The sequence below is a fragment of the Sorex araneus genome, chromosome 1 (genome assembly GCF_027595985.1).
Source record: "Sorex araneus isolate mSorAra2 chromosome 1, mSorAra2.pri, whole genome shotgun sequence".
Classification (NCBI taxonomy): Eukaryota; Metazoa; Chordata; class Mammalia; order Eulipotyphla; family Soricidae; genus Sorex; species Sorex araneus.
Window position 1 is genome coordinate 215,801,282 of NC_073302.1, and position 25,587 is coordinate 215,826,868.

The 25,587-nt window shown below is 33.6% G+C and overlaps 1 protein-coding gene across 1 annotated transcript in view; it reads left to right on the top strand.

Moving 5' to 3' along the window:
• The window catches only part of LRP1B (LDL receptor related protein 1B), a 1,943,003-nt gene that overhangs the window by 1,614,280 nt on the left and 303,136 nt on the right, over positions 1-25,587 (top strand). Inside the window, exons 48-55 of the mRNA XM_055124030.1 lie at positions 2,571-2,684; positions 2,926-3,075; positions 5,526-5,648; positions 7,248-7,367; positions 12,923-13,051; positions 16,553-16,675; positions 20,185-20,325; positions 21,370-21,557. Of these exons, the coding sequence (XP_054980005.1) occupies positions 2,571-2,684; positions 2,926-3,075; positions 5,526-5,648; positions 7,248-7,367; positions 12,923-13,051; positions 16,553-16,675; positions 20,185-20,325; positions 21,370-21,557 (1,088 nt within the window). The remainder of the gene's footprint in view (positions 1-2,570; positions 2,685-2,925; positions 3,076-5,525; positions 5,649-7,247; positions 7,368-12,922; positions 13,052-16,552; positions 16,676-20,184; positions 20,326-21,369; positions 21,558-25,587) is intronic.

Sequence of the window (25,587 nt, forward strand, 5' to 3'; positions counted from 1 at the left end):
TTTGTCAGAAAGCTTTTATATTCACTTGACAATTAAAGATTCCAGCTCCTTTTTCCCTAAAAAAAATGGTTAAACACATTTCAATACTCCACTGATCAAAACAGAGTAAGGAAAGAATGTAGTGGAACTAGCATAGAGAATAGAGGAAAATGTTTTGGCAGAAGATTCATTTACTCACTTATTTAATGAGCCTCCTCATAATCCCCATCTCAGTCCACTTTTCCTTTCTTGTTTTGCTAATGGAGGTGTTAATCATCCCAGCCAACTTGTTCCTCTAGCTTACAAATTTCTCCATCTACTATGTGTAATGTCATTGTCACCTCTATTTTACTCTTTGGCAGTCCCAAATTTATTTAACTCTATGTGAAGCCAGAATATCTGTGTTGATAGGATTTAAAGTAAAGAAACTATTCATATTTGCACATGTCATATGCTCTATTAGACTCATCGTGCTCTCCTCAATACTTGCCGGCCTTTTTATTGATTTAAAACATTTTTTAAATGCCTGTTGTAAATATTTCATCATTTCTTCAATTTTTATGATCCCTTGGCCTGTCCTTTTTCCTCTGCCATTCTTATAAATATTGTTTTTAACTGCTTTTGTCAAAGCCCAAGTTTCTTGTTTCCTTTCATCTAGTTAGGGCTTAATTCCTTATAGCTTCCATCTGTTCAGAATTTCTATACATCACTGGGTTCTACTAGCTTTATATATCTAATCTCACCATCATTTTTTGGCTCTCACTAATTTGAAACTCCATAATTATAAATCCCTGAATATCCAATCCTCTCAGCCATCTGAAACACCACCTCCATACTAATGCAATCATAATTTGTCTCTTTTTCCAACCAGCAAAACCTAATCAAATGAGCTCCCTGACATATCCACAAAGCATTCTCAGTAGAAGCCTGTGTGAAAATCAAGATGTTGTAGTGGGCTGTAATTGTCACTCCTGAAATCTTCCTGGTGGCCTAGAATATAACCGCACACGTAGAATAACATATCAAGTGTATTAATAAAAAAATCTTGTTTAGGAATACTACAGCTATCCAGAATGTTGTTTCACAGAGAAATGAATGCTGTCTTATAAATAAAGGGATTACACGGAATCTTTTAGAACACAACAATCTTAAGACTGCTGATCAATAGCAAAGTCAAACACCAAATGTAAATGTCATGATTATTTACTGTGTTATGTTTTCACTTATCATTTCCACTGAAATATTGAATTCAATATGTAATAGAGAAAAATATAGAGATTTTTTATTTCATACATATAAGAAAATATGTGTATATATTTTTGTTTGTAACAGCATATTTATCTCTACTTATAATAGCATTATCTGTTTCATATGCTAAGTTGTCATTTTTAATGAACAAAACAAAACAGTGAGACAATTACAATTGCAAATTGTAAATAAAACATTTATTCTAGTTATCATTTAAACACAAATAAGGATATAATTGCAAGATATAATTATATATAATAAGAACATTGCATTATGAAATAAAAATGACATATACACCCTTGAGTAAAATTTACATATTTTAAGATAGCATTTTAACCATTTGCAATTGATATAATTTGTATTTATAATTAAATAGACTCTTTAAAATATCAACACTAGTAGAAGTGGCATAATCAAAGAGCCCTTCAGTTGTACATTAGCATAATCAACCTGTGCAAATTTGAATTCATAATAAAAATCTCACCTAAGTTAATGTAATGCACATAGCATGCCACGCATCTGTTCACAACATATTGTTAGAAAACATTATGTGGTAATGAATGTGTAAGAAATGTAGAAGGGGATATATGATTAAGAATAAGCTATTCTGTGCAAACTGTATGTTATGAAGTAGCATCTTGAAGCTGACTTTTATCTACATTTGCAAGGAATTGAAAAGTCATACTTTCCAACACTAGACAAATCATAACACAGTTACATTTCTTGGCATGAGGCATTCACACTCCTTGAATCTGATGTCAGTAATAATTTCACCTGATGGAGTATTTCATAGCATGGGGGAACATCTCAACACTGTTATTCATGTTCAAATAACAAAGCAGATGATCAGTGGTTTCTTTCTCTCTGTCTCTGGTTTTCCTCCTTATATTTCTTATAGCAAATGCGGTTGACTTCTGGCAACCATATTGGGAATTCCCTGTGTGTGATCAGGTATTTGCTAAATATCTTAGCTTTGTCCTTTTAAAGTTCAAAGGAAATGGATTTTCCCAGCGCAGTTCTGTTTTCTTAGTATGGCTCAGTACTAGGTAAGTTGTCTCAAGGCTCACCAGATACAATGTCTGCTTTTATGGAACTTGAAATTTAGTGAAGAAGCAGATACATAAAAACGCAATTACTGCATAGTATTTCATATACCACGAGAGAGGAAAGAACTGGTTTACTGGAGAAGACATATGAGGTAGGGACCATGAATTAAGTTCGACTTCTCACAATGATCAAGTTAAAATCAAGTAAAATATGAAGCAGTGAAAATTCAGAAGCTAACTCAAAATGTTAAGTCAAGGAGTTGTTTATATTTCATATATTTACCTGTTTCTTTCTAGTTTCCACCTGTGCCACTGTTGAGTTCCGCTGTGCAGATGGGACATGCATTCCGAGATCAGCACGGTGCAACCAGAATATAGATTGTGCAGATGCTTCAGATGAAAAGAACTGCAGTAAGACATTTCATTACCTTTTGTTTGTTCATGACTGGGAACTTTTGGCATTGCCGAGAATGCTACCCAACATTTTCTAAACCTCGTCCAAAATTGATATGTAATTAACCCCTGTTGTGTAGGATAATTGCATATTTACTTCTTCAAATGAGGTTACCTTGTCTTGTCTCTATGACCTACATAAAAAGCTCATAATCTTTGAAGGTGAGGTGTTTTCATTTTTCTGTTTACCTCCTCCTAGATGATACAGACTGTACACATTTCTATAAACTTGGAGTGAAAACCACAGGGTTCATAAAATGTAATTCTACCTCACTGTGTGTCCTGCCAACCTGGATATGTGATGGATCTAATGACTGCGGAGACTATTCAGATGAATTAAAATGCCCAGGTAATTCTTGAAAGGAAAATGCTCTTTACAATCTAGAGACCAATTATAGAGACTAATCTCATTAAATTTCATTTTTGATGATTGAGATTAAACTTTAGATCATAGATTAAAATAAAAGTAATCACCATATTCTAAACAGACCTGTATTTTATATAATGGGTTATGAAATGATATTCAAGAAATCTCTATTTGGATCAGTTTCCTTTCTCATATTCAGCTCTTTATGGATCGTTTAAAAACTCATGACTAAGTCTTAGAATGGGTAATTTGTAAAGATCACTCACAATGTTACAGATGGAGAAAAAGCTCTTTGTGGATTGAAGGAAAGAAGGTTGTATCTTTTTTTCCTTCATTTTCTTCTATCTGACTGTCTCTCTGCCTGTATGTCTATCTCTCTCTCACTCTGGGAGTGGAGTGAGGTGAGCCACACATACCAGGCATTGCTCTGGGCTTACTCCTGCACTCAATGATTCAACTATCACTCCTGGCATCTCTCTCTCTCTCTCTCTCTCTCTCGCTCTCTCTCCCTCTCTCTCCCTCTCTCCCCCCCCCTCTCTCTCTCACCCCACTAGGGGTGGGGTGAGGGGTGTGAGCGATACACACCTACACACCAGGTATTGCTCAGGGCTTACTCCTGACTGCACTCAACGATCCCTCCCGGCAAGCTTGGGGACATCGCATGGAGTGCTGGAAGTTGAGCCTGGGTTAAGGGCAGGCAAGGCTATTGCCCTTTCTACTGCACTGTTTCTGCAGCCTCAGAAGCTGTGATTCTGTTCAATGTATACATGTATAAGCATATATATGTCCATATCTTTTGTGGTCAGTATGTTGTTTTCTACTATTCTGGTCTTCTGGACTGGAGAGATAGCACAGCAGGTAGGGCATTAGCCTTGCACGTGGCCGACCCAGGTTCGACTCCTCCAGTCCCTCTCGAAGAGCCCGGCAAGCTACCTATAGTATCCTGCCCACACCGCAGAGCTAGGCAAGCTCCCCATAGCTTATTTCATATGTCAAAAACAGTAACAACAAGTCTCACAATGGAGACGTTACTGGTGCACGCTCAAGCAAATCGATAAACAATGGGACAGCAGTGCTATTCTTCTTGAGAAAGATGGAAATTGACCTGAAAATAATGAAACAATTGAACAGACAGGAAGCCAGTAATAGATCAGTTGAAATACCTTAAGTTAAAATGTAGGCAACTGTCTAAGAAAAACTCAGTTGTAAATTATTTTCAGTTTCATGGTTAACTGCTTAAAATTATTTTTCTCTTTGTACATACAAGTTTACTTTAAAAAATTAAAATGAATCACCATGAAATATGAGATAGATAGTTACAAAGTTGTTCATGATTTGGTTTCAGTGACACAACATTCAGTACCAGCCCCTTGGCCAATGGGCATTTCCCCCAGAAGCCCCCAGCCTGCCTCTGTGTCAGGGACTTTTCTCTTTGCTCTCTCCCTCGCTTTTTCTCTTTTCTTTCCGGACATTATGGCTTGCAATAAAGGTACAGAGAGCTTCTCATGTATAACCTTTTGTCATGTGCATCTCAGGGTGATTTAATTTTAAAAAGAAAAAAAACTAAAATTTGTACAAAGAAGTAATTTGTGCTAACTTTTAAAAATCATAAAATGATAATAAGGGCCCATTATAGAGTGATTGGAATGCACATTATTGGTTACTTTGTGGTTTGTTGTAGATACATTAGTCAAACACTTGGCAAAGCTTAAAGTGCAAAGGGATAGAGGACACAGAGTTTTTAAAAATATCTCACCCCTCATATGCTTGCCTGTAGATTAGAATAATAATAATATTTTAAAGACTTAAACATATATAATTTGCAAAGTAATTTTTATAAAGAGATACTTTTTTCTCAGGAAGTTTCACAAGTTGTGAATTTTCTAGAAATTGCATTGCAAATTGTTTTGCTCCCTTAAAACAGACTACTTATTTAAAACCTGACAAATTGCACAAAATTTCAAGAGCAATAAGTTTATCAAGGTCACACATTTTAGCAAAGATTTCCCAATGCTTTTTATAAAATTACATTATTTGACTATGGAATAAAAATAGTTTCCATTCCATATGGAATGGGCCCACTTACTTTAAAATTATGTGTTATTTTATTATTTTTAATTAAATATATTTAACATAATTTTGACTTAACCCATTCTTCCTTTAGCATACTTTTTGTTTCAGGAATCAGTACTAGATCAGATGTAATTTTTGTCTAACTTTTGTCTAAAACTAATCTCAGAGGTTTAAGTTTTTTTTCAGTGTTCCTTACTTTGAAATTCTGATGAAAATATTGCATTAATTTTAAGTGCCTTATTACTTACATCTTTTTTTAAGTCCAAAAGATTTACTGTTTTGTTTTCTTGTCTACTTACATTGTAGAAATGAGAGACTCATGTAAATGACTTAACAGTTTACTCTTTATTTTATCACAGTACAAAACAAACACAAATGTGAAGAAAATTATTTTGGTTGTCCTAGTGGGAGGTGTATTTTGAATACCTGGGTATGTGATGGCCAGAAAGACTGTGAGGATGGACTTGATGAATTCCACTGTGGTGAGATACTACATTTTTCTCCATTTTTAAAGTCAATTTTACATTTCTCTACTGGTGTTTCCATACCTATGGACTTTACACAAAAAACATTCTTAATTGTTTTGGACATTCATTTAAAATTCAATTAAATATTAAACTATTAAATTTTAAATTACAACAGTAGAATTAATAGCAGTAAGAGAATACTCTACCTTAACTCTTTTCTAAACATTTTAAAAATTTCTACCAATTTAAAAAATGCAATTTTAAAGTTAAGAAAATTTATTAAAGCTTAGTTTCTATCAATTTAGTAAACTTATTAACTTTAGATTCTAAAGTTGTTTTTAATTTGCTATGAATATTTAGCTCACATTACTTTCTATAACTCTAGCTGTTATGAATATTCTCTATAACAAAGTATAGCAATGAAATAATATTCTTAATTTTGTAATTCCAAACTCCCATCTTCACCACATAAATCTTTTCTGTGGTGGGCACTTTATTATACTTGGCAAGGTCAAAAAGCTTTCTGTAAAAAAATCATTATGGAAAATTGTTGGGGAATTTGTGATATCCAACCCAAATGCATTTTCTGTAGGAAAACAATGCATATTCACTATTTATTTTAGCACAAATTGTGTACATACTGGTGAATGGACTATAAAAAAAATTAAAATCAGTCTTCTACAAAAAGTCAATCTTCTCTTAAAATAATATTGTTATAAAACGTGATAGTGTATTTGGTTTGATTGAGATACTGTGTATCTTTACATTGGAGCCATATCTAAATAAAATTATCAAAAAAGTAGTCTAACTATATTTATGATTTCTAGACAGAAGCCATTATATCCTGGTTAATTAATTTTTAATTAATTAACTAATTTTAATTAATTAATTAATTAATGATTAATTTTTCCCATACCTTTTTTTTTCTAAAAGTCTCTCTTCATATATCATCTAAGTCAATACTTAAAGATAGAAATTGTTAAAAATATTTTTAGGGTTAATAGGAAAATGTGAGGGGCTGGAGCGATAGCACAGAGGGTAGGGCATTTGCCTTGCACAAGGCAGACCTGGGTTCGATTTGTCTGTCCCACCCGGAGAGCCCGGCAAGCTACCAAGAGTATTCCGCCTGCACGACAGAGCCTTGCAAGCTCCCCGTGGAGTATTCACTATGCCAAACAGTAATAAGAAGTCTCAGAATGGAGATGTTACTGGTGCCCACTCGAACAAATCGATGAGCAACAGGATGACAGTGACAGTGATATAGACACATACATATATATATCTGTATATATATATCAATGGGATATGTGTATATTAACATATGTGAATCAATCTTCAGTCACTCTCCACAAATATATTGGGGAGTGACTGAAGATTGATTCAAAGAACAGATCCTTAAGTATTAAAATTAAGAGATAATTGCAGAACCTGGAAATTCAGAAGAAATGAAAACTAAGTTGCCAAATATTATAGAATTGCCACAGAGAAGCAGAAAGACTTCATTTACTGTAGAATATTTGATTTTAGCAGAGTTAACTTTTTTCACTGTTGTACCTGTTTCACGATGGTCTCAATTTTTGCCTTTTGGTTGAGCCTTTTTTTTTTTTTTTTAAGACTCTTCCTGCTCCTGGGACCAGTTTGCTTGTTCTGAAGAAAAATGTATCTCTCACCACTGGGTTTGTGATGGAGAGGACGACTGTGGCAATGGCTTAGACGAAAGTGATAGCATTTGTGGTCAGTGTTCCTTTTCTGGTTCCTTACTCACTGATAGGCATGCAATATATGTGTATATAGACTCTAACAGTCAGAGCATACATAAGAGTTTATTTTCAATTCATTAAATTTAACATTTAATTTCCAGTATTTTGTACTTATCCCAAATATTGATAAAATGAATGCATTACCTATATATATATTTATATTGTTCCGGTCTTCAATGGAATTTTAAAAATAAATAATTGCTATAACCTGAATACAATCATTGAACATACGTTAATTATTGATAAGTATTTATAGATTTCCCTAAAAATATTATTCTTAGATTCAAACAAATTATGAGTACATGATATTTGTGTGTTTGTGCTATCGTTATTGAATTATTTTAAGTGAGAGGTAAATAAAAGATATAATTTTAAAATATACTTTAAAATTCACCTTTATAATGTTAGAGATACAGCATGAAAAAGCAATTGTGTGTACAAATATATATGTGCATATAAACATTCATATATACATATACATATGAATACATATAAGTATATGCATATTTTCTTACTGGATATCAGCCACAGTGATGATATTTTGCTTTGAATCCACCACAAATGTTTAACAACAGTTTAAAAGTAATTATTAACTGGACTTTCTAAGGGTCAAATGGAAAAAATATTGTAATTTTAAAAATTAGTTTCACTTTATCAGTGTTCTACTAGTCTATGCATGTTAATCTTTCTCTATTTACTTGTGTGATCTTAAGTATCTATATGATACTTATCAATACTTTTAAATCTAAGTAATGGCAGTAGGATATTTCCGATGAGAGAATAACATAGAATATTGTACTGTTGGAGATAAAATGAAGTTATTTGCAAATATTATAATGTTCCTTCCTTTTCTTTACTTACAGTAATGGCTTAGTGATACTGCTGGTTTTTCAAAGTATAATATACAATATACAATATAGTACAATATAATAATATCTAACTTTAAACAAAGTTATTTTCCCACATTTGAACTTTCCATTATATTCCTTATCTATAAAGAGGTGTAAAATACACACCTTATAGAAATATTGCTATCTACTAACATGATCAATGTGTAGTATATAAACAAAATGTTCTCATTCTACATTCTGCATCTTCTGAATCCTCCCTTATTTCTCAAAGTGCTATTGTTATATCTACACATATCAATGACCTGATTTATTTTTAAGTAAAATGGTAATGGGCATATTTTTCCTTTGTCAAAGAAGAAGTCTATTTAACTAAATGCAAGCTACATCTTATATACTACTAAACTGGTAACACATTTTTTAAAAATGGGCCTGAGAGAGAGTATAGGGGCAAAGCCACTTTCCTTGAACTCACTTGACCCTGGTTTTGTGCCTTGAGCAATACAAAAAGTGATACCTGAGCCCAGATCTAGAAACAGGATTAAACCCTAAGTCCATTTGGGTCACATATATGTGTGACCCAAACCCAAAAATAAACCAAAGCCAAAAAATTAAACAAAAATATGCTTCAAACTATATATTACTCAATTATCTGGATCAAATGATTCCATGTTTAAAGGATTTTTTTTTTCTCAGTGGTTTTCAACATTTCACTGTATCACTGTCATCCCATTGATCATCGATTTTCTCAGCCGTCTCAGTAACATCTCCATTCGTCCTAGCCCTGAGATTTTAGCAGCCTCCCTTTACTCGTCCTTCCCAACAGTGCCACATTGGAGGCTCTTTCAGGGTCAGAGGAATGAGACCCAGCATTGTTACTGGTTTTGGCATATGAATAAGCCACTGGGAATTGACAGGCTCCCCCATGCGGACAGGAAACTCTCAGTAGCTTGCCAGGTTCTGGAGAGGGAGAACATTTAGCATACAAAATATTCTAATATGAAAATGTATGAAAAGGTATAGTAGTAGCAGTAGTGGCAGCAGCAGCAACAGTATTTTAATTTGATTTTAGAGTTACATGCAAGGGGCTCATGGGGCCAATCCTAGCAGTACTCAAAGACTCAAGTAGGAACAGGGATTGAACTTGTGCCCTCTGCATGCAAAGCATGTACTACAGCCTTTGAGCTATGTCAGCCCAGTTCTGAAATATAGAATCTTAATATCCTGATGTGACTCAAAATACTTAATATCCTGATGTGACTCTACAGAACTCCAAATACACTGATGTGACTATAAACACATTCTGGGTTTTGTCTTGTTGTTCCCCATGATATTATTTTTTTTTAATTAACTTGCACTAAGAAAACTCAGTATTTTCATGATGTACAGGTTTTTCTTTTCAATTTTTCTATAGGATCATAAAAACAGGTTATTTCTCTTTACAGTTACATTATATGATTTAGTATAACAGAATACTTCTATAAGTGAGGATTTTTAATATTATAGCAACTTTTTTCTAATAAGATTCAGATGTGCATCATTAAAAACCAACATATATATATCACTATATATCACTACATTAAATTCATCATTAAACTTATCCTATTTGCCAATATGCAAATAACCCTCTTCATCTGATTTATTTCCTGAACTCCTGCTTACTAACAACAAGTTTCATCTTGGAGTCATAGATAAAAATAGCTTTACTTTGTTCATACATTTTTTTCTATTTACCATATATAAATGAAATTCATTTTTACTCCTTTTGATTTTCTTCACTAAGAATATGTTGGAACCACCTTGTTCTTATTATAAAGGTTTTAATTCATTAAGTAGTCATCCATTTATTCTAAGTACACAGTGGTTCTGAGTTACTTGGCCTCTGAGGATTTTATTTTGTAAACCAAAGTTTTGAGCAGCTTCATCATTTGCTAGGTGAAAGAGGAGACATTCATGTACATTAATGTGGTTACTAGAGGTTACTCAATGATGATTGAGACAGGATCAAAGCACTCTGAAATACTTGATCAGTAAATGGTAACTTGTCCCAAATAAGTTTCTTGAGTGTGCTCACAAGATGAATCTGGTAGAATTCCTTTAGCTTGTCTTCCTCGCTCTTGGGATTTATTTCGTGAAGAAAGCAATGTGTCTCCAGATGGCACTGGTAACTACAGAGTGAAGTCACGAGGTTTTTCTTTGACCCATTTTCTTTCCAATTGACTATTATGTTTTGGCATGCTCTTAACACGGAATCTGTTGAACACTATCAAGGGAGCCAGAAAATTAGCTGCAAAGAGCCTTATGCCATTTTATAGCACAAAGTATCTTAGTGATTATCTAGTCCTGTCCCTCGTTTCACAGATAGTGGAACTCAGATGGTAGGTTTCTCAAGGTCATAAATAATTAAATTTCTCAACAGCCAAATCGATGTGATATCTATTATGCCTACCTTGAGATTAAATTGGAATGTTAATAAGAAATTACACAAGGAGTTTTAGGTACATAAAATATTCCTTAGAGTAAAAAATTGTTGCTTTCTTTAAAAATCTCAAGCAAAATCCAAAAATATTATGGAAATTAAATTACTAATTGAGAGTATAATGGTGAAAGAATATTTTGTATTCTTATGCCAAGTATGAAAATGTAAACAAGAATGAATAAGATGAAACAATTTTCACAGGAAGAGAATTTCATTATAGAGGCACTCAAGGCATAATAGGAGCAGGTAAATTCATATCTAAATGAGAACAACATTTATTTAATAGATTTTTTATGATGTCTCCGACTAATAGATATACTGAACTCTATTCTATTCAAGCACTGATCTTCAATTAAAAGAGCAAATCTGAATAACCAGGGGGACTTTTCAATAATCACTTTCCACCCTGTCTTCCAAGTTAAAGTATTATGTCATGGCAAGCATGTTTAAGTTGGAAAAAATACCCAGAGGATTTTGTTTTGTTACATTTCCAACTCCCCTGCCCCAAGTCCATTAACCATTTTGCAAGGGAATTCTTTTTCCCTCATGACTCCACAACTTAAATGCAAAATTATACTGATAATCTACCTAAAGGTATTTGATAATTGCATTAAATATTTGAAAAAGCACATCTTAAATTATCTTTGTTAGTCATATTTTTCTTTCTAGAGATATTAACATTATTGACTGATCCTAACATATATTAAAGCATCTATGAATATCTTTTGCTCACATAAAAGTGAGAAAAATAAAACAAATAGTGTTTTATTTGTAGATCACACTACTTATTAACTCAAAATTTTACATGAACAACAGACAAGTAATTTAAAATGTAAATCTGTACACATGTGCATTCTCTATATGTATACAAAAGAATACACATGTGTAGCTACTAGGATATATTAGTAAAGATAATCATTTTCTATTTTTATATCATTTCTCTATAACCACCAGAAGTAATAAAGACAAATGTCCTGTGTTCTTTTTGATAATGACCATATTCAATAAATTTTGTTTTCTACTATACTTTTGAAGAACACAGTCAGTTGATAGAGGAGAGAACAGTAGATTAGATCTGCTTACTAAGTATAAAGAGGGCAAAAGATGTGTGCATATATTTTTTCTTTCAACAACACAAAGTGGAAAGTAACAATAATGACATCAAAGATTAAAAGAAGGTGTTTGGTGCATATATGTAATGTGAATTGCTAAAAATGACCACACTTGCCCTCTGCTCCCCAAACACCTATAATAGTGAATTATTTTGGTGGTTACCTGAGGGAAAGGTGTGAGGGGGGTTATTACAAAGAAAGAGGTGCCTCTTTGGGTATGGGAATGTGCTGGAAGTTCAGGGGTGGATGTAACTAGTATTATAAGTCTAGAGGGTTAGATAAATTCGTGACATCCCATAGTGATGTAAATGGCTGGCAAATTTCAAGAAATGTGAAGTAAAATAGAGACTCACTTCTAATCAGTTTTAGGGTTCTAAGCTCAATATTTGGTACCCTGGCCAACTTGAAACTTCCTGCAAACTTTTCAACTGTTCTGATCTTCAACTTATTTTTCTTTTCTGTGAAATGAAACTAATAACAGTTCTGCTGATTAAATCTATTATGAAAATTAGTGAGTTTATATGCTGAGTATATAGCTGCGCATTTAGATATAGCAATCACAAAATACTAATTTTAACATTTTGAATAGTTTTCAAAATAGTATCAGACATTTCTATTGTGCTCTAAGTTTTGCTCCATTGCAGGGTAGGAGAAGGGGGTGAGAGTGTTTGAGGCATACCACGTAGTGCTCAGGACTGATTCCTGACTTTGATGGTGCTAAGAAAACCATATTCAGGTCTAGGGGTGAAACCAGTGCCTTTTTGCCTGCAAAACCAGTTTCTTGATCCCTGTACTATCTCTGGCCCAGTTTTGTTTCAGAAGGAAGGAAACCTCGTATTATTTTCTACATGATGTAAAAACGACAGTACGTGTATTCAGGAAGAAAATGCAATGAGAATGGGTAAAGATGTAGGATAACAGGGGTGTAAGACATACACATATCTTTAGGATCAAGAGAAGTATCTGATTATAATCTCTCGCTTGCCAGCAGCTGTCTCCTGCTTTCCCCGCTTCTAGAGGAAACCTAAATGACAGACCTTTCCCGTAGGACATGCAGTGATCTCAATGAAAATTCTTCTTTGGGTCTCAGGTTCCATCACCTGTGCTGCCGACATGTTCAGCTGCCCTGGCTCCCACGCCTGTGTGCCACGTCACTGGCTTTGTGACGGCGAGAGGGACTGTCCGAATGGAAGCGATGAACTCTCCACAGCAGGATGCGGTATGAATCTGTGCCAGGGTGAAACTCCAATAGAAGTTGCAATAACGCCCCAAAGTAGAGAGAGAATATGGGGAATATTGTCTGCCATGGAGGGAGAGAGAGGGTGGGAAAGGGGGGGTATACCGGCGATATTGGTGGTGGGGAATGTGCACTGGTGGAGGGATGGCGTTTGATCATTGTGAGATTGTAACCCAAACATGAAAGCCTGTAACTATCTCATGGTGATTTAATAACATTTTTTTTTTAAAAAAAAGGTGCGACAGCATCCTCAACTTTTTTTTTTATTTTAAACAGTAATAACCACATCCCTTTTTTATCTTTTTCTTACTGACCCAAGCACTGGATTCTAAAATTGGGTCAGTGAAATCGGAGGTTGGAGTAAGGGAGTGTTGTTGAATAAAATTCAGCCACCTCCTTGACTACTCTTCAGAGTGCTACAAAAGGGCTCACTGGTTTATGAATTTTCTTCTAAGATAGTGCACTTACCTAATGTACAGGAGTGTATCAGGCTTGTTATTATTCTCAGTATCCCCTACCCCTTCCCCACAATACGGACTTTTGGGTTGTCCATCCGAGATGCTCTGCACATGATCACCACGTTCCAAAATATCTACTGATCAGAATGCAGTAAACACCATTAGTCCTATGGAGAGGGTATTAACCTTTGGGTCAGGTGAAAACAGCATAGATGGAGATGAAATAAAGTCAGAGGATTAAAGGAATACTTCTGGAGGTCAGATAATTTGCTAAGTTTCTGGTCGCATGGTCACCTCTGGAAATTTTCAGAGAATGAACTCATAGCAAAAATTTATATAAATATCTTCGTGTGATCAGGAGAATAAAAAGATTGGCTATTTGAATGTAGGTTCCAAGGTCACATAGATGAGCTATTGAGCTGAGCAATTTATCAGAAACAGTTGCTGTGAACTCTGCTCATTAAAATGAATTCTGCCAATCATCCTTCCAATGACCTGTCTCCAGGTCTTTAAAACTGTGTTTGAACCCTAATATAAGTGTGTGTAGACATGAATGAATGTAAATGAGGCATAGTTAAAACAGAGAAGGGAAAGGCAAACTTTGAAACAAGTTAGTGTGTGCAAAACATGTGTTATTATAGGATAATTCATTTTGATCTTGAAACTGATATGTGTGTCTATAAAGGTCAATGGGGCCACTGAGGGCTACATAATATAGGATTATGCATCAATTCAAGATCCAGATGGTCCCAGTATATTGTTGCTATTGTAGCAACTTAACACCCTGGTAGGCATATTAACACTCTAAGACCACATGGGTGCTATTAAGTAAATTATGCTAAAATACAACAAATTGCACTCAAGTGACCTGAAAGTGTTAATGCCAAATAAGCCCCTATTGCTTAATGTTTTAAAGAATAATTCATGTATTAGGATTGGCATAATTCACTAGAGCTATAGAAACTGTTACATAGTTCAAAGTTAGAGGAGTTATTAGTAACTTAGTTTTAATTTGACTATAATGGGCATTTCTAATGTGACTCCTATGTAGCAGCTAAATGGTTTTTGAAAATAAAAATATAAAAATAAATCACACTTGATTAAATCCAAAGATTCTTTTGGTGTTAACCTATTCATGTCTCTATTTCACTTATTAATGCATTGAAAACAGACAGACAAAAATAAAAGAAAGAAAGAAAGAAAGAAAAGAAAACAGAAAGACATCTTTCTTCTAACAATCTGGGATTCTGTAAGAATAATTATAATGCCTTTTATATCAGAAAGCTATATAGAAATTAGTAATAGGTCAACACAAGAAATATAGTGTAAAAAATCCTGGGAATCACATAGTAATTTCATAAAAATTAATTGAAACATGAGGAACACAGAGATAATTTAAATAGATGAAAATGCCTGTTAAAGAGCACCTAGGAATCTACTAAGTACCAGGAATAGAATTATCAGCTTCATATTCCTTATATAGTTTTCTTAAAAAATTGCCAGATCAATTTTATTACTCCTTTCAAATATAATGAAAAAATGCATCAAGAAAGTTGAGTGTTAAAGACACAGATAAAAATTACCTAGGAAATGTATTGACAAAATTTCCTTTTAACAGTAATCTACAATTATATATATCAGATGGTTGTTGCTTTTACTTCCTTTTTAGGTGATCTACATTGATTTTTCACATTGTATTAGCTTTTAGTGTAAAACAGTGATTTGCTCTCTGTGTGTAATATAAATTGATTACAATAACTCTAATTAATATAGTTTATATAGCTGATACTTGACAATAGAAATATATTAAATCTTTGATCCTCATTTATTTATTACATATCAGAAAGGGTTTTTAATGTAAATGATCCCCTTAGCTCTCTGATTCAATGCATATTACATTATTTACGTTTGCTATCTCTGCATACTCTCCTTTCAACTTTTGCTATTTTGAGGTAAAGTGGGACTTGGTCACACTGTTGGACTCTACACTCGGAGATCACTCCCTAAGGGACTCAGAGGACCATCAGTGATTTTGAGAATCAGTCTGAAGCTGGCTGTGTGCAAGGCAAATGCTTTACCTGCTGAACTATTGCTCTGGCCCCAACTCTTGCCATTTTTTATTACACATTTGATCAACCATTTTTTCCCATGAATTAGGAGCCTCACTAGAACACTACTGACACTGATCACTATTTAAAAAGGATTGCTTTTATGTTTCAGAAGTGTATGTTCCCAATTTGTTACTTTTGATCGGACTTATAAACTATCTTCATTTAGCACACCTTCTTAATTTACTTGAATCCCCTTAAAAGTTTTATATTTGTCTCCAAAGAGTCGCTTCCTCAGTCCTTTACTTTCCCCTATTTCTTCGATCATGTGCATTAACACTTGATCTTATCTGGACTATTTTTCTCAAAGAAACACTATTTTGTTTTGATTACTTTGCTAATATAAACAAGATGAGGGAAAATTCTGCAAAAGTAGAGTAATTTCTTTGTTTAAAAAATTACACAAGAAATTTTTAATTCGGGGCCGGAGCGATAGCACAGCGGGTAGGGCGTTTGCCTTGCACGCGGCCGACCCGGGTTCGATCCCCGGCATCCCATATGGTCCCCCGAGCACCACCAGGAGTAATTCTTGAGTGCAGAGCCAGGAGTAACCCCTGAGCATCGCCGGGTGTGACCCAAAAAGCAAAAAAAAAAAAAAAAAAAAAAAGAAATTTTTAATTCATTTTCAACAACTGCAAATTGCTGAATGGCTTAAAATTCCAGGGTCACTCTAGAATTGTTTACTATGTGAATACTAAAGCCATTTATTATATATTTTCACATAAGTTTGATATTCATATATTTACTAATAGGCATATGATACATATTATGTACTTACATGTTTTATTGAATATTTACCAAATATTAATTGAATTGTTAAATTAGTAAATAAAACAGTATATATTCCCCAATTGTCTATATTTAAAGAAATAAAACAAGTGCTCCACTAACCTTATTCTCCATGGTATCTGTCTTAGCTCCAAACAATACATGTGATGAAAATGCCTTCATGTGTCACAATAAAGTGTGTGTTCCCAAGCAATTTGTGTGTGACCATGACAATGACTGTGACGATGGCTCAGATGAGTCACAGCAGTGTGGTAAGTATACGAGTGTACTGAAACTTTTCATGAAGCACTCACCCAGAGTAACAGTTTTTAAACATCATTTAGGGATGTGAATACTTCTCTTTAATGTCTTTGTATTATCTTTGGTTAAGTACCAAAAAATTATGTAAACTGCATCATATTGAGTTTTTCTTTTTATATTTTTCAGGAATTCCCATACGACTTTCCATTACAATTGTAGCAGTTTACATTTCCATAAACAGTAAATGGGAATTCTCTTATTCCCATGTGTTCTTTGGGTGGGAAAAGAGAGAATGAGAGAGAGAAACAGAGAGAGCTGGATATCTGTCATTTGCTGATATGATATGCTTTATGAATGAGCCTCAAAGATATGCTTAATAAAATAAATCAGATTTAAGAAGAGATATGAAACGCAGTTTCATATTTTGAAATGATTTATTAAACTTTAAAATCATTTTCATAAAACCTATTTTATTATGCTAGGAACTTATATGCATAACGTAAAACACATATTTATAATAAATATACATTGAAAACCTCACCTGAACTAGAAATAATGTATAAAACTACTATTTCTGTATCACTGTATCACTGTCATCCTGTTGCTCATCGATCTGCCCGTGTAAGCACCAGTAACATCTCTATTGTGTGACTTGTTACAGATTTTGGCATATCAAATATGCCATGAGGAGCTTGCCAGGCTCTGCTGTGCAGGCGGGATACTCTCAGTAGCTTGCTGGGCTGTTGAGAGGGGCAGAGGAATCGAAGTCGGGTTGGCCTTGTGCAAGGCAAACACCCTACCTGCTGTGCTATCACTCCAGCCCCTGTTCTATCACTCCAGCCTTGTGCTATTGCCAGACTAAATAAAAATAAGTCATAAATTCTGAACAAGTATATAAAACATAGCAGATTATATTATTTTCATTGTCCTCCATGTTACTGAACAAGTCAGTTGTCTATATGAATGCCTAAATCAGTAAATATCAGTTTAATAATCATTCGACTATTAGTTAAAGATTCATTGTAATGTTTTTAAAGCTGCATCATAACTCATTTCAACTGTAAAATATATTTATACCTGATTAAATAAATCTTTCTACTGCTAGACAATGTATCTAGCTGGTGTGCAGATAAATGAGATGTAGTTTGCACTGAGAAGAAATTGCAAATAGTAAAATCAGAACTATGATATAGAATAATAACATACATTATCAGATCAGATTAAGAATAACAGCGTGGTTTCCGAGCTGAGAAAACAGTTATGAGACACTACAGAATTGAAGCATAGAATGTTAGAAGAAGTTATATGTCATTCTAGACAGTGTGGCAATGCAGAGAGAAGCCACCCTGGACTCAGATGATCTGTCCAAGTGCCAGATGTGACACATACTAACATATTGACTTCAGAGAAGTTACTTAAACTCACACTTCGCACTATTTTCCTGGGTACAAAATGATGTTTGTAACAGTGGTTAATGCTTAGGACTCTTAAGAAAATTTAATAATTTAATACTTGTAATGTGCTGAGAACAGTGCCAAACATATAGCAAATTATGTATAGACACACACATACACAAACATCTATATATGTGTTTATTTACGAAATCCTGAAAATTTACATGAGTGAAGAATGCAATTAATCTGTGAAGTAAATTGAAGTCACAAAACTAAGTTAAGGTTACATTGTATGAAAATATGATGTTAAAGAATTTTAAATTATTTTGGTGCTAAATTACCAGTACTCATTTTGAAGTATAGAAGCACCCAGAGAAATGGATATTTTAAAACTGCCTTTTCACGATGTATTCAAGATATTGCCATGGGCTGGGGAACCACAAAAGAAGCAAAATGAACTAGAAGTTGTAGCTATAGTTCCAATGACTAATGTGATTAAAACCAGAGAAGAAATATCAGAATGACAAACAGAGTTGCAATTAGATATAAAGAGAATAAAAGTCAATTTCTGGGTTGGGTGACATTGGTGGATAATGGTGTTTGTGAATTTGGGAACTCAGTAAATGTAGAGGCCTGCTTTGCTGATGCAGAAGAGATATATAATAGAGATCTTACTACTGCACATCTTAAAGATAATACATTAGGAAATCACGTGAAGCTACATAGTATCTGCAATTTTGGTTTTAGAAACCCAAGTCCATCATAAAATATTAATTTTAGGACAATAATATAAAGGTGACATTCAAAATATAACAAAGAATGAGAAGTTAACAATACAGAAACAATAAAAAAACTCAAGTTAGGTTTTTACCTGTAAAATTTGCGGCTAGAACAGCCCTTCTTCTTTCTTATCATTAAAGAGAAGGCAAAGGTAGTGATAGAACAAAGCTGGGAGAATTTACTACGAACATTTAAACCAGAAAACAATTTCCAACCTAGTATAGTCTACATTAACTACTGCAAGAAAGTTTATAAGATTATGAGATATTTTATTTTGACATTTGTTATGCCTATGAAGAATTTCAGAAGGTAGATGTGGAGAAATGAGACATTAATGAATCAGAGGTGACCTGAAGACAAGTAAGGTGAGACAGGAGACAGGATTGTGCTGTCTATGGGAGAAAACATAATATTAGAAACAATGCAAATAAAGTTTTGCTGTTTGACTATAAGACACGAAGGTGTTGACTGAGGATGAGAAGAGAGTGAAAGAGAGAGGGAAAAGAAATGCTATGGAAATAGGATATTTTTGAAAATTTAGTTTTTTATCTATTATTTGAATAATTTTCTATTAAAAGTTTATCAACTTTTAACCCATAAAAATTGATTCTGTCTTTTAAAGTAAAGTACTTATTCGGATTTACAAAAAGTTTCCAATGAAAATAACGTTTTTATTGGTAACAAATTTAGGAGAAAATCTAAAAAAGTATAATATGAAAAATTAAAATGTTTCTTACATTCAGACATAGATATGCATATTAATAATTTATGAGCTAATTCTATAATATCAACAAAACCTTTTAATACCTCCAAAATCAATATCTAGGATAATTACAACCATTTTTTTTGTGCTTATTGCTCTATAAATTGACAATTTCTTTACATTTTAACGGCTCCTGAGACAAACACGGCACTAGAACTTATGAGAATCAGCCTCAGAACTTTCAGTCAGTTCATCCATATGTTCCAATAGTACAGCTAACAAAACTTAGGCTTAAAAACTATTGACTTGTTTTAATTTTTTCGCTCTTCTAAGGGGAAATTTTAGATTATAAATACTAGATGAGCAGAAAAGGTGTGCTCAAGGGTTGCATTGTTTCACACTTAGATTAATGTGTACCTTGTTTCTAAATTTATCTTCTGAACCCTGACTCTTGTTTCCAGTCATATTACTCTTGATAGTATGATCTCTGTCTGAAGAGGAATGATAGAAGCATTTCCTACAGTAGACACAGTGGCCCAGATAGTTAATTAGGTGTAGTATTGGTTAGAGAATTTAATGAAAATTTATTATTAATGACTATTCACTAGATGAATTAGGTGAATTAGAATTTATTTATTTCTAGAATATCGGCGCTGTAGTGCAGAAGAATTCCGTTGTGCTGATGGACGGTGCCTTTTAAATAATCAATGGCAATGTGATGGAGACTTTGACTGCACTGACCATTCTGATGAGGCACCTTTAAACCTGAAGTGCAAAAGCGCAGGTAAAGAAAAGATTTACTATTTTACGCATTCTAAGTTTCTGTTAATTGCACAAATATGACTCTAATTTTCAATATGTGGAAATAAAGGTGGGTAATTAACGATATGATGTTTTATTGCTACCATGTAGGATCTTAGTAAACTTTTAGACCAACTTTTAGAAATTTAGCCCTGTGACAAAAATATGAAGATCTGAGGCAATGAACTTCATATTTTTTACACCTTCAGAAATATATTTCTCTCTATATTATATTATGTGAATGCACCCATCTATCTGTCTTTGAAACTTTAAAAACAAAAATTAAGGTTTACTCAGAAAAGACTATTATTTTTACTTGTAGAAATAAAGTGCATATCATAGTATATGTATAGCCAAATGGTATATATTTTTTATTTTGCTATTCTGAAGACTGAATGAAACACTGTCTTATATTTCAAAATAAAACAAATTTCTTTTTTTATCATTTCATTTGCATGTTAATATGCTATATTTTATTTTGTATGATGATGAATAATGTTCATGTCATCAGGTTATGAGTAGATGCAAAATCTGAACTACCTTCCAAAGCTATATTTGGACTACATATGTCCTTTTTATATCCTGACTTAAAAATGTCAATGCTGTATTTTCAGGAAGAAAAAGAAATTAATAACATGTCATTACTCCAGATTCTTATTTTTAGTGACATATAATTTGTCAGACACCTACAAGTTAGTGAAAATGTCAATTGTGTACACCTTTGAAATAATTTTTTCAATATCCATGAAGATAAAACATTTCATTAATTTTATATTAAGTGCTTATTTTGATTGTTAATTTTCATGCTCAATCTAGGTTTGTAACAAATGTTGAGCATGAGAGTACAGTTTGCCCTTGGTGTTTTGTATTTTATGCATAAATAAAATAATTATATAAGACATTATAAATATATCATATTTACTATACATTTGGTACATAAGTTCAAAATTTGTGTATTCTTTCAACAATTGGTAGTAAATAACAGCATGCCCTTTATGTTCCATTTGTTTTATTTTCTTTTTTCCAGAACAGTCATGCAACAGTTCATTTTTTATGTGCAAAAATGGCAGGTGCATTCCCAATGGAGGGCTTTGTGACAATAAAGATGACTGTGGTGATGGTTCAGATGAGAGAAACTGCCATATAAATGAATGTCTTAGTAAGAAAGTCAGCGGATGTACCCAAGATTGTCAGGACCTTCCTGTAAGTTATAAGGTATGTATTCAGAAATAGCAAATTGTATTTTGCCTTAGCATCTGAGATAATAAAATCTATTTAATTTAACATGACTGTAATGCTGAAAAGTATCAATATTAAGGGGTTGAGAATTAGTAGAGTAGCAAAGCCTTTGCCTTACACACCTGGGTTCTGTCCCTGGCATCTTGAACGAATCCCCAACCCCACCAGAAGTGATCCCTGAGCTGAGAGCCAGGGGTAAACCTGGAATACAGTCAAGTGTGACACAAAACCAAAAACAAAACAAAAAAACCAAAAACTGAAAACAAACTGAAAAAGATATCAATATTTTAGATAAACTTGTAAAATGTAAGACTTAATAGTTCTATAGCATAAAATTGTGAGAATAATGCAACTAAACAAAATAAATATGTTTAATATACTATATCAGAACATAAGGGAATATACAAGCAGGTTAAGAAAAGTGTTTAGGGGATATATTGCTATGCTAATAGTTGTATAAATATGCATGCAACTCTACTTCCCATTTCATCTTTCATTCTCATGCATCCCTGAGGTAGAATAGCCTAATCACTTATTTATCACACATTGGAGATTGAAATATTTTTCATGTAAACCAGAAGAAAAGATCAAAACACATGAATTATTGGGAATGGTTGGAGGTATACCAAATAAATCATGCCCGGTATTATAATTGGTTCTTATTGGTGCTACTTTCTGGAAAAGGGTGATTCACTAATGAAATAATGAAATTGATTGACAAAGAACTTTTGAAAACATGTTTTAGTATGTGGAACGGAGAGAAAATAAGGAAAGTACTTCAAATTTAAGTAATGTTTAATCCAATATCAATTATATAAGTGATTCATTTGAAAATCAGTATGTTTAAGTAGACCCCAACTCTCATATAAACCACATAGGCATCTTTATACCATTTTGAGTTGTATAAACTTCGATGTTATTCTGCTGAGTTCTGTAATGATCAGAACTCACAGCAGACAGCTTGTATATCTATGGACGTTGCATATTTGTCAAGAATCTTAACCAACTTCTGGTATATTCTTTCACTTGACACTTTATGACAAAGTAGTTCTATTTAATTGTAAATTCAACCAGCCAAATAATTTTAAATTTTTAATAAAAATTTCCAGAAATAAAATCTTTGCACGCAGGTGATCAGGTTTGATCCCCAGCACTGCATACGGTCCCCTGAGTAAAGGCTGGAGTAAGCCCTGAGCTGAGAGCCAGAAATCAGCCCTAAGCACCACAAGGTGTGACCCTAAAGTGAAACAAAGTGTCATTTAAATTTTAATTTAAATGTTGTTATGCCAGTTCAGGTAATACTACTGCAAACTCTGTTAGTGTAAGTTTCTTAATTTGAATATGCTATTAAGGGCTGGAGAGATAGCACAGCAGGAAGGGCGTTTGCCTTGTATGTGACCAACCTGGGTTCGATTCCTCCGATTCCTCCGTCTCAGAGAGCCCGGCAAGCTACTCACAGTAGCTTGCCTGCACAGCAAATCCTGGCAAGCTCCCCATGGCATATTTGATATGCCAAACCAGGTAACAACAAGTCTCACAGTTACTGGTGCCCACTTGAGCAAATTGGTGAACAATGGGATGACAGGAAAGTGCTATAGTGCTATTAAGAATTGGGTAAAATTTAGGATTAAAATACACATGCACTTATTCACAAACACTGTTATAGGTGAAAGAACAGAATTAAAATTATCTAGGACAGTCTTAATAAGATAAGTATGCATCAAGAAATTAATTTTGACAGTAAACATGTTGAAACTAATTGAAACAGATAATATATTATTGGAGACTTGCATATAATCAATATAGAAATGTTTTCTGAAAAAATCAAGGAATGTATCATAGAATTATTGATACCTAGTTGAAATTTTAATTAATAGATTATAAGTAATTATTTTGTTATGTTAATAGTAAATATGCATTTTATATCCCTTGCATGTGAAATAGTATACATTATAAAGTATATAATAAATTTGTATTTCATATAGGATCTGTATCTATACCACTGTATCACTGAATCACTGTCATCCTGTTGTTCACGTGGTAAAATGTATTAATTATCAAATATCAAATTATAACCTTTTTACACAATATCAAAAATGAATTTGAGTACATTTTAAATACCTCTATTTAAGAAGTATTTGTTCCAAAAAACATATTTGGTAAACATTTTTTTCAGAACTAGATGTTACCAATAAAACTATATAAAATATATTATGTGTTGTTTTCTAAGATTTATTATTTTTTTTAATTTTCTGTTTTGATTGGACTACATCCAGCAGTGCTCAGGGTTTATTCCTGGTTCTATGCTCTGGGATCATTCCTGGCAGGCTCAAAGGACCATAGGCATTTTGGGGATGGAACTTGGGGCCAGTTGCATGTCAGACAAGTGTCCTACCTGCTGTACTATTGTTTTCATCCCCAACTTTTTAAGATTTTTTTTTTTTTTTGCTTTTTGGGTCACACCTGGCCTGGCGATGCACAGGGTTCACTCCTGGCTCTGCACTCAGGAATTACCTCTGGCGGTGCTCAGGGGACCATATGAGATGCTGGGAATCGAACCCGGGTCGTCCGAGTGCAAGGCAAACGCCCTACCCGCTGTGCTTTTGCTCCAGCCCTCTAAGATTTCTTATACAAAATAATAGTTTATTTATACACTTTAAGTATTAGCATTTCCCTTGACTCTTCTGAAGGAATACTGTAATGAAGTGAAACTCTTGTTTCGATTAGACAAAAGCACTTAATCACTCATAAGTATATCTGGATGCATATATATGTAAACACATATATGTAATTTGAGAGAATTGCAGTGAATAATGTTCCTTAATTATATATGCATAGGGCTGGGAAGAATATGGGAGCTAAACCTCTTGCCTTTTCTCTTGCTTACCCTAATTAGAATTCCTGACATGTGGTTCCCTGAGCATTGCCAGGAATCATTCTTGAGCACTGAACAACAGTAGCCCCTAAGGAACTCTGAGGTCGCTCAAAACCCCTGCCCACAAACCAATCAAGCAATAAGTAAGGACACATGACAAATTAATGAGCATTGCATATATTAGGGGATATAAGACAAATACAAATACTTAGACTATAATAATAAAAAAAAATTTATACACAGGTCCAAAGTGTGTAATGTACAAATGATGTTGAGATACCTACATCCAAATATGCTATTTTTAGGCGTCAGAGCAATAGTACAGTGAGTAGGGAGCTTGGCTCCCAAACGGAGCAAATCCCTACCACCATGTTCAATCCCTACCAAAGCAGACGATCCCCAGAGCCCTAACAACATTGATCCTTAAGCACAGAGCCAGGATTGTATCCCAAGCACCATTGGTTGTGATCCAGATAAAGCAAAGTTATATTTACACATATATTATGATAGTTTTTTGTTAGGAAATGGAGAGGAAAAAAGGCTTTGTCCAACAAAATGCTTATTTATTTTAGGAGAACATTATTTAAATGATGGGTGTATTTATTTAAGAAATGGAGGAAATGATCCAGAAACCTATTATTGTGATATCATAATAGGACAAGTATTTTAACTCCAAATTTTCAAATATAAATTGCTTACAAAACCAAAATTTAGATGTTATGGTCTGTGAACTATTTGCACATTTGCTATAAAATAAAGGCACTACATTTAACTGTCCAAAAGGGAGTAGTATTATTAAGCTACAGCAACAATCTTATTCTGATAGAAAGATCGATTTGTCATGCACAAATGAATGTACTTCTGGGAGAGAAAATTATATTGTACGAATAAAATAATATTTATCAAATATCACTTCAGAGAATTTTTTCTTCTGAAAGTAATAAAGTAAGATTAGGCAACTGTATTATCTTTCTGGTAGCTATATACTTCTCTATAAAAATTAATGTAAGGCCTGGGAAGACAGGTCAAGGAGTCAAATCATATGCCTTCAATACCTTTGCCCTAAGTTGCCCCAAGCATAGCAAGGCCTTTTTTTAAAAATTTTTCTTTTTATACCTGCACTATAAGCAC